This window comes from Pseudorasbora parva, chromosome 16 (assembly GCF_024679245.1).
Source record: "Pseudorasbora parva isolate DD20220531a chromosome 16, ASM2467924v1, whole genome shotgun sequence".
Lineage (NCBI taxonomy): Eukaryota > Metazoa > Chordata > Actinopteri > Cypriniformes > Gobionidae > Pseudorasbora > Pseudorasbora parva.
Window position 1 is genome coordinate 17770250 of NC_090187.1, and position 10948 is coordinate 17781197.

Here is a 10948-nt window from a genome sequence, read left to right on the forward strand (position 1 = left end):
GGCAGCAAATGTCAACTGGGGATTGCGGCGCACTTGTCGATGAATCTCTTGCTGGATTGGGCCTGGTCTTAAATTCAAGGTGAACTGATCTAACAGGTACTCACCCTCTTCTTCTTGGGTTGGCCCACGTCCCTGCCAGTCGAAGTAGAGTTCCCGTAATTTCAATATAAAGGATTCTACTCCCTCATCCTGACCTTGCCGGCAGCTGAAGAACCTGGACCGTCGCTGGGCTCGACTTCCTCCATCACCATACTTCTTCTGTAGGGTGTCCAGTAGTGCTTTAGTGTCGGCCGTCTCCTCTGCCTTAAATAACCGTGCCTGGCGCCTTGCCTCCCCATCTAGTGCTGCCAATAGAAAATCCACCCCTTGTTGTGTTGTTAACCCCTGGGCCCTCAGCATAGCTTCTACCTGAGATCTCCATGAGTTAAATGTTCCCCTCTCCCCACTAAAACGGGGTATCCATGGCCCCCCCATAAACCATGGTACCAATAAATGGGCTGTTCCCTGACTACTTCCACTAGCCACATTCTCTTCTGCCTCTCGGTTAGCTACGCTACCAGGAGGGTCAGACATGGCTGTTGTGTTTCGCTGCTGGGACCCTGCCGAACTACGCCAGAAAAAGACTGTCACCTAATGACCAACGTTAAATAAAATAAATCAGGTCCCAGCCAGAGAAACAAAACAGACAGTCAATGTGTGGGTACAAGAAATAGTCTTTATTGGGACAGCAAGCACTACTAGAAACCGTGTTACTTAAAGGGAAAAAAAAGTCAACTACAATGATGTCTCTGAAGCTGTTTGGGAAGAGGTTAAAGTTCGGTGACTTTGCAGCAGGTCGCTCCAACGATCCTCCCTCCAACAGAAGTCAAGCAGACACGTCCAGAAGATCACGGCAGTCGTCCGACCCACAGGAGAAAGTTAAGGCACTCAGCAACAAACCGCAAATGCTGTGGGAGATCCCGGTGTCACCGAGACAGTCTTCACAGCAACACTGGGCCCAGGAGCCCAAGATGGATAATCCAGAGGCTAGAAGAGAGCACCAAGAATGACCACTAACGTCACAGATAGCAGGTCACACTTACACTGTAGTACGATAAAATATAATTACGGCCCTTCAGGCAGCATTAGAGAGCGTTGAGGAAGGTTTGAGGGTTAGAGAGCGTTGAGGGAGGATCGAGGATAGCCACAGTCTTCGGGACAATGCCAGCCACTGGAACCATCAGATAGGTATTGCTGAGGCTAAAAACAAGTGATCATCATGAACACCAACACCACAGAAAATGGACCCCCATTCACAATATGTGGTAATAAAATATAATTACGGCCCTTTAGGCAACATTAGAGAGCGTTGAGAAAGGTTTGAGGCTTTAGGGAGCGTTGTGGGAATCCAGCTGCAGTATACCGGTGGTCAACCAAAGATGCCTGGGAACTTGGGCTTCATGTGCAGAGCAGGAAAGTGCACTCAACACAAAATGGCAGCAGATCAGCAGTCACCAGTCCCCACTCTGTTCCAGAGAACCAGTTTTTATCTCGTTCAAACTAAGCATGGCGGCTGTTAGACAATTAGTCGCTAATTGCCATTATCAGCAGCCAATGCAGATGCAACAATAAAGTTACTCAGTCACAGGAAGTGTCATCCAAATATGGGCAGGAAGGTGGAGCATGGTGGCAAGTACTTATGAATTAATTAAGTTGCATTAGCAGGGGAGGAAGCACAGTCCAAATATGGGCATAGTAATAAAACAGGAAATAGGTTGCCAGGTTTGTCCATGAATAAATGTCTAAAAAGGGCCAAGCAGGGCAAATTAAGAAATAAAACCCACTACAAATTTGATGCACAGTACATAACCACTACAATTCAGAGTGCCAATATATTAATGCACACAGTAAACACCATCACACAACACTGCACACAATAAGGCCCAAATGTCTCTGATTAAAAACAAACAAAAATACTGAGTCAACCTATGACACATCCTCAAAATCAGCGGGGTAGATTGGGAAGGCTTCTTACGGCGTCTGAGGGGGGCCAGGCTCACTGCAACAGATGGGAAAAAACCCTACCGGCCGATTAAATTAGGAGCGGTCTTGAATAAAATTACCGATCGGAAAGGCTCTTGCAACGTCTGAGGGGGGCCAGGCTCACTGCAACAGACGAGAAACAAGCTGTACCAGCTGATAATGAGGAGCATCCTCAAATCAGAAGGACCGATTAGGAAGGCTCTTACAACGTCTGAGGGGGGCCTGGCTCACTGCAACAGACGAGAAAAACCCTGCCGGCCAATAAATGAGGAGCAACCTTGAATTTGACAGACTGATCGGGGAGGTTCTTGCAACGTCTGAGGGGGGCCGAGCTCACTGCAACAGACGAGAAACAAACCCTAACGGCCGATAAATGAGGAGCATCCTCAAATTAGAGTGACCGATCGGGAAGGCTCTTGCAATGTCTGAGGGGGGCCCGGCTCACTGCAACAGACGAGAAACAAACCCCCACCGACCAATAAATGAGGAGCATCCTCAAATTGGAAAGACCGATCAGGAAGGTTCTTGCAACGTCTGAGGGGGGCCGGGCTCACTGCAACAGACGAGAAACTAACCCTAATGGCCGATAAATGAGGAGCTTCCTCAAATTAAGATGACCAATCGGGAAAGCTCTTGCAATGTCTGAGGGGGGCCCGGCTCACTGCAACAAACGAAAAAACCTTACCGTCCGGAGAAAGAGTGCACAACGAGATTCAACATGCGCGAAGTTTGAAAACCGTCGATCGGGGGCTCAAGCCGCATCTGACGGGAGATTAGAATCACAGCGTCAGATGAGTGAGCCCTACCAAATTGGTAAATGGGGCGTCGAAATTAAAAAGAAAGACTGACCGAGGGGGCCCACCCAGCTTCCGCCAGGAGCAGATTCCTGGCATCAGATGAGTGGGTACTATCGGCCGACGGTACGGAGAAAGAGATGGGGAAACACACGCCAGGAGAGCTTTCACAGCATTCGATGGGAGATCAATGCTCACTGCAATCGGAAAGGGAAGCTTCACCGGACGGAAAAAGAAAAGATGGATAGTGACTGAGAGGCTCTGACGGCATCCGATGGGAGATTAAGACTCATTGCTTCCAATGGGGGAGCCTCGCCAGATGGATAAGGGAGAAAATTAGCCAGAGAAACTGAGCTCCTGTGGGAGCAGAGGGAACAGCACTGCTGTGGCAGTGGTGAAAATTAGTCAGAGAAACTGAGCTCCTGCGGGAGCAGAGGAAACAGCACTGCTGTGGCAGTGGAGAAAATTAGCCAGAGAAACTGAGCTCCTGTGGGAGCAGAGGGAACAGCACTGCTGTGGCAGTGGAGAAAATTAGCCAGAGAAACTGAGCTCCTGTGGGAGCAGAGGGAACAGCACTGCTGCGGCAGTGGAGAAAATTAGCCAGAAAAACTGAGCTCCTGCGGGAGCGGAGGAAACAGCACTGCTGCGGCAGTGGAGAAAATTAGTCAGAAAAACTGAGCTCCTGCGGGAGCAGAGGAAACAGCACTGCTGCGGCAGTGGTGAAATTAGCCAGAAAAACTGAGCTCCTGTGGGAGCAGAGGGAACAGCACTGCTGCGGCAGTGGAGAAAATTAGCCAGAAAAACTGAGCTCCTGCGGGAGCGGAGGAAACAGCACTGCTGCGGCAGTGGAGAAAATTAGTCAGAGAAACTGAGCTCCTGCGGGAGCAGAGGAAACAGCACTGCTGCGGCAGTGGAGAAAATTAGCCAGAGAAACTGAGCTCCTGTGGGAGTAGAGGGAATGGCACTGCTGCGGCAGTGGAGAAAGTTTAGCCAGAGTAACTGAGCTCCATGTGAGCAAAGGGAACAGCACTGCTGCGGCAGTGGAGAAAGTTTAGCCAGAGTAACTGAGCTCCGTGTGAGCAGAGGGAACAGCACTGCTGCTGCTGTGAAGAAATTTAGCCGGAGAAACTCAGCTCCTGTGGGAGCAGAGGGAACAGCACTGCTGCTGCTGTGGAGAAAATTAGCCGGAGAAACTCAGCTCCTGCGGGAACTGAAGGAACGGCACTGCTGCGGCAGAAGAAAAAATGGTTGAACAGACAAATGGAGAAACATGTTTGTATAACCAACTGAGACTTTTGAAATTACTGCTTGATTATTGCAGAATGCTCCTTTTAACTAGTATGAAGGAAATAACATATACTCCCTCACAATTGTGTGCAACAAATTACGATATAATCGTAGTACAGAAACCTTCTCATTGTATGCATTTACTTGGCATAAACGAGAACTAATCATGATTGTGAACTGCTCTGAAATAAAGCGTTGTTGTTGTGAAGGCTGTAGAACGCACAGGTTCTGAATGTGAAGCTCACGTTTATTTAATGAAATCATGGCCTTTGAGGTTTGCGTAATCGTGATATATGTTTTCTTTCCCCAAAATATAAGATGGCTTAAAATAATGATTATTATGCTATACAATATAGCCTACTGTAAGAAATTTGTGTTATATTTAGGAAAACAGGAGCTCCAAATTGGATTGTATTTCATGAAATGCAGCTCGTCTTGCTTCGTCCGGATTCTGACTTTCAGTTTGCAAAGTCTCTGTCCAGATCAAACTGAACGAAGGTTAGGTTCGTTTCTTGTGTGAAAGCGTTCTGTATGGTTTGAATTATCTGACCATTTACAGGAAGTTCCTTTTTTTTTTTTTTGTTGATGTAATGTTAAAAGCCTTATAGAAAGCCTTCTTTAGGTTAATTTTATTTGTATGAATGGCTACAATTTCTAAAGATATTTCAAAGGAATTTCCAGTGGGTTTTTTTTTTTTTTTTTTTAATTTTTTTTTATTTATTAATATATTTTTTTAATTAATTTATTTATTTATTTATTTATTTATAAACACGCAACCACCAATATTTCCACTTCTGGTGTAATTATAAATGTAGAACTAGTGAAGTAATTAGATGTGCTTAGTTTTCACAAAAGCTCTCTCTGTTTGCTGCAGATCATTAAACTGTTACACTGTTAGAAGTCTGTCCAAAATCATTGACAAAACGCTGCTTTACAAGCCATGTCTTGTAAGGCAGTGAGGCAAAGAGTCAGCTGGCTAAGTTTTTGGGAGTTACTCGCCCGAGTGACGATGCGCTGACGTCAGACGCACGTTCGTTTACGAGCCGATCAATGTCAAGAAGCAGCACACAATAGTAGTGGGAAGTTCGGATCCTTTTTACTGATACGGATCTTTGAATCTTGTTTAGCAAAATGGACGAATCTTTTCTAAAGTGATCCCGTTAATTTAAGCAGAATCGAATTAAAATGTTACATGTTACATTTTCCAGCACGTTTAGTACTTCCCTGTACAGAACACATGCGCGTGCTCGGTAAACAAATGAACGAATCGCTCTCTGAGAAAACTCGTTGTTCAAAAGATTCGGATTAAAGATTCATACAAAATGAATGAATCGTTCGTAAACAGCATCACTACAGCAGGACGCGGTATGTCATGTAAGTTCTTTAGTGCACTCGCACAATTTGCAATGTGAAAGCAAACAAAACTAACCCAACATGTAAAAATGAATCAAAACATGAGCTTCAGTTCAGACCCCGGTGCGGACTTTAAGGTGTGGAAATGTCCTGAGTCTCAAATGCTTGTAAGAAGGTTGTACTCACTGTGTCCCTGTGTGACCGAGCTCATATGGGCGTCAAGTTGAGACGTATTGAATCAAGGGAGAGCTGGTTCCGACTAGTGGCTTGTCTTTTTTGTGATGTACGCTGTAGCATTGTCATTATCTGAGTGATGTAGCCTCAAAATATTTGTATATTCACTTTCCCAGAAGTATAATTATTTGTTCATCGCCACGGTCACCGCGTGCGCGTCCATGATGTACGTATTCTCGTGGATTAAAAGTAACGTAGGTAAAGTACACAGCGATCGCAAGCTTGAGGTGTGCCAGTAATACATTCATTATTTAAAGGGGGGGTGAAACACTCAGTTTCAGTCAGTGTCATGTCAATCTTGAGTACCTATAGAGTAGCATTGCATCCTGCATATCTCCGAAAAGTCTTTATTTTTTTAATAATTATATAAGAAAGATGCGCTGTTCCGAGTCTTTCCGAAAAAAGCCGAGCGGGTGGGGGCGTGTCGTGTGAGCGGAGCTAAATAATGACGTGTACAGCAGCGCTGTAGTGTTGAGTCGAGTCCGTCATCCCTAACAGCGGGAAAAAAAACTTTATTCAAAATAAAAATATGGCTTTTAATCAGATACAGCCATACATCTATGATCCGGAATCAGACCCAGAGGCTGCAGTTGAACAGGAGCAGCAGCAAAAACGACTAGAGCAGGACGTCTGTATGTGGTAAGTTACAAGTTATACACTAACTATATAATATGCTTAGCGGCTTGTGTTATTTACATATTTATACTTGAATTATATCGTCGTATTTTTGTCTTTGAAGGTGTACATGTGGGAAGTGCAGTTGTGCACGTGTGTTTGTGTGTTTACGCGTGGTTTGTGTAGAGACATTTGAAGCAGTCTCACTCACCCTTCTAACGTTGGGACTGCTCCATCCTTCAGCATTAGGCGATTGGGAAAATGCGGCGTCGAGCTGGGCCTTGTGAAACAGTCGGCACCGAAATGCAGCGAACAGATATAAACATTCGCGCAACTCAGTTGCTGATCCGGAAAAGCAAATTACATCCACTGTTGCCTTAACGCGGGGTTTTGGAGAATCTGTGCAAGACTGTCTTGGTCTGGCAACCAAAAACGCACTTTTTTGGTGACATTATGTGTAATTGTCACCTGTCCAGCAATCTACAAACCAGCGCTTTGATGGGCATAGGCTGTTGCTTTCGCTCTCTCCCTCGCTCTCTCTCACGCGCTTCCGGTAGAATTGTCCGTAAGGCCCATACAAGGAAATTCCGCCCCCACTAACGTCAATGGGGACGCATGATCTCAAAAAACTTGCCGAAACTTATGACTAACCGGAAGTAGTATTTTTGACAAAGAAATACTCCCATCAAACGTCCACCTTAACTTTTGAAACTTTGTCTATGTTTAGTATGGGATTCCAAGTCTTTAACAGTGTAAAAAGATCAGTATGCATGAAACAGCATTTCACCCCCCCTTTAAGATCGTTTTCTATTTCTTAAGACAGAAACTGTTGTAGTTTAATGTTGCAAGTCTCTGCAGTGTGCATTCTTTGATGACCGAGTGCTGCTTTCGCAGTTGACTCTGTTGTCGTGGTTCCAAAAACGCAATGTTATTAACATGCTTTTAGGACATTGATTATTGAAGTTGTTCATCGATTAGAATTGTTAGAAGACAAAATGCCAATTGTGTTTCATAGGGAAAAGCAGAAATCTTTTACCATGAATGCTGATGAAGCGGTATGAGTTGAGTTTATAAATAGCTTAAACTTTTGTTAGGAAAATACTTGTTTCTTGAGCATTTTGAGTTAGCCTAGCAGCGTGAGTGTGCAGGTGGGGCGACCTGCCTGAAGCCATCCATGCCAAAATAAAAATGGTCAACGAGAGGAGATAAATCTGTAGTATAAGTACACCTCCTATCGTTGATCAGATTGATTACTTACCATGCTCCACCTGTGTTTAATTAGGTTTAATTATCTGACGTGCTCCCCTTGTTAATTAGGTTTGATTAGCTGACGGCTCCGTTGTTTAATTATCTGTTAGTGCTCCTCCCGAAATTAGTTAATAAAACTTCACATTGTGAAGCACAACACAAGCCACAATAATGTCGCATGCCCTCTCTGGAATAACCCGGAGCCCACGCAGACACTGAAACCGAGATTTGAGGATCCCTATAGTCATCTCCACCTTGGCCCGTGTTCGGCTGTGAGCCAGGTTAAACCGTGTCTGTGGTCCAGGCCCAGGTTCAGGGTAGGGTGTCATTAAATAGGGCAGACAAGGGTATCCTCTGTCCCCCAGCAAGTAACCATTGTACTGTCCTGTAATGATTGAAGTGTACAACACAAATAAAGTAAAAACGAAAAAACAAAAATTGTATAAAGCAAATCATACCCTGCTGAAATGTCTGGCATAATGATGACTCGCGGAAAATTCTGGCATCATGCACAGATCCTGGCCATTTTGCCTCGACATTGGTGATGATTTGGGTTGCCTCACATATTACCTATAGTTAGTGGAAAAAGTAATGACTTTGATGATTTTAAGAAGGGGAAAAAATTAAGTTGTTACCTGCACATTGATACTATGAATAGATTTCCTATTAACATAGTCTCCCTCATTTATTGATGGAGCTTTAATAGGAATGTGAGTGCCATCAATGCACCCAATTACATTTGGAAACCCTGAAACAGAAAGTTATGGAAGTATGAAGTGTGTGCATAATGAATACATGTATAGATATTAATAATATGACTAAATATTACATATGCGTCATATATTTTACTACAAAGGACAAACCTGCCACTCTGTGGAATTCGCCTTTAATAACAAGCAGAGGTTTATGGCCAGGGAATTGTACAAACGTGGGTAACAACTGTTTAAGTGCCAGACACACTGTACGAACGGCTCTACACACAGTTGCCTTTCCCACATGCTCTGAATCGCCCACACTGTACAAAAAATGGCCAGACGCAAAAAACCTAAGTGCTATGCCCAGAATGTTTTCTGTGCTAAGCGCAGAGGTTTGTCACATTTGCGATATGCAGTTTTAAAAGACGTGTTAAATAAACTAATTAATCTTTTGAAAAACGATAACGCTCTTTTAAATATTCATTAGGGTATGCAAACACATCAATACGCGGTCTTATAACCCTCTCCCGACGAAAAAAACCTCGTATAATTTGTGCTTCTACATCCACAGGATCCTCGTCAAAAGGGCACGCCATGCTCACCAACCTTCTGAAACTAAGTTACACTGAAACATAACCTGCTCTCGAGCAGGTTATCTTCAGAGAGTCAGTTGCTATGGTTACATACATACCCAGAGAGTTACCCTTTGTTTTTGGAACCGAACGTTGAGGTTATCCACAAACTTACCCTTAAACATACCCAGGTATGTCAAATAACCTGCTTTTTGGAATACCCCCCAGGTGTCGCTACTCATCCTAAGAGAGCAGAGGGGGAGAAAAGAAAAGACAACAGGCACCCACACCTTTACAAGAATACGTACAATTACGTAACACAAGATTAGAGATATAGCAATCACAAAACACAGTTCTCATGAACACCTTGATAACGTTAATATACAAGCTCGATAGTCCAGCTAACGACATATTACACTTATGGGTTATATAGATGAAAAAAGGAAACAAACATTTATAAGGAGCATAGTATCTTACCACTCGGACACATTTTGAAACAGTGAGGGGATTTAGATGCTCCATACGGTGTGGAAATGAGCGAGTCTTTATCATCGCTGAAGTGAGCGACAATACGATCACAAATGGACAAACAAGCCAACATGACACACGAGCATATTCAAGCAAAAGCCAGCACATATTAGTTCTTTCTTGGCTAATGTCTGTCCTGTGTGACACTGAGCCTCTCTTCTCACCATGGACACACCCCTTACCTGCAAGTTTGTTATTGCACTCCACCTGAGTCCTTTTTCGAAAATGGTTTTGAAATAATACTTACCCCACCTTTAAACTATGTTATTCCCTTAAGTAAGACGAGTTGATACATACCTCTCTCGTCTCAGTGCGTGCACTTAATCGCTCTAACGCACTGTGACATTCTGATAGCATTTAGCTTAGCCCACTAAGCCCAGTTCATTCACTATTGTACCAAACAGGGATTAAGTTAGATTGAATAGTTGAATGATCAAGTATGGTGACAAAATAAAATGTGACGCTTTTCTAAGCGGATTGAAAAGGAGAACTATAATATATGGCGGAATAGCACTTCTGAGACTACTTCAACTCGGCGCAGTAAAAAGTCACCCCTGAAAAATCCTCCCTCACATCTCGTCACATGAAGATGTTACATGAATAACTTCATTAATAACATCTTGTTTGTTTAGTTACATGCTGTTTCCCATGTTTGTTTGGTTGCTTCTATTGCTCTCCTCATTTGTATCTCAGTTTGGATAAAATTATCTGGTAAATTATTAAAAGTAATGTAAATGTAAATTTATCTAGATTTAATAGAAAAAAAAATGTTTTATGTACAGGTCCTTCTAAAAAAATTAGCATATTGTGATAAAGTTCATTATTTTCCATAATGTAATGATAAAAATTTAACTTTCATATATTTTGGATTAATTGCACTCCAACTGAAATATTTCAGGTCTTTTATTGTTTTAATACTGATGATTTTGGCATTCAGCTCATGAAAACCCAAAATTCCTATCTCAAAAAATTAGCATATCATGAAAAGGTTCTCTAAACAAGCTATTAACCTAATCATCTGAATCAACTAATTAACTCTAAACACCTGCAAAAGATTCCTGAGGCTTTTAAAAACTCCCAGCCTGGTTCATTACTCAAAACCGCAATCATGGGTAAGACTGCTGACCTGACTGCTGTCCAGAAGGCCATCATTGACACCCTCAAGCGAGAGGGTAAGACACAGAAATACATTTCTGAACGAATAGGCTGTTCCCAGAGTGCTGTATCAAGGCACCTCAGTGGGAAGTCTGTGGGAAGGGAAAAGTGTGGCAAAAAACGCTCCACAACGAGAAGAGGTGACCGGATTCTGAGGAATATTGTGGAGAAGGACCGATTCCAGACCTTGGGGGACCTGAGGAAGCAGTGGACTGAGTCTGGAGTAGAAACATCCAGAGCCATCGTGCACAGGCGTGTGCAGGAAATGGGCTACAGGTGCCGCATTCCCCTAGCCTGACAAGCCAGACCCACATCAAGATGTTTGGTCTGGAAACTCACCATAGACAGGGCTCAATCCGAGGGGCGGGATAAACGGTTGTCTTTCAAACTCCCTCTGCATGCGATAGGATAGCGCTACCACCAACCAGAGCAACGAAGGTGAAAC

The 10948-nt window shown here is 43.6% G+C and overlaps 1 protein-coding gene across 1 annotated transcript; it reads right to left on the minus strand.

Moving 5' to 3' along the window:
- Positions 1 to 1124: 1124 nt before the first annotated feature.
- LOC137043233 (putative nuclease HARBI1) lies at positions 1125 to 8844 on the minus strand. Its single transcript, XM_067419422.1, has 7 exons — positions 8790 to 8844; positions 8417 to 8623; positions 8189 to 8301; positions 8012 to 8123; positions 7697 to 7938; positions 2708 to 2784; positions 1125 to 1239 (listed from the first exon to the last, which is right to left on the minus strand). Exons 1-7 carry the CDS (start codon positions 8842 to 8844, stop codon positions 1125 to 1127), a joined length of 921 nt encoding a protein of 306 aa, XP_067275523.1.
- Between the last annotated feature and the right edge of the window lie 2104 nt (positions 8845 to 10948).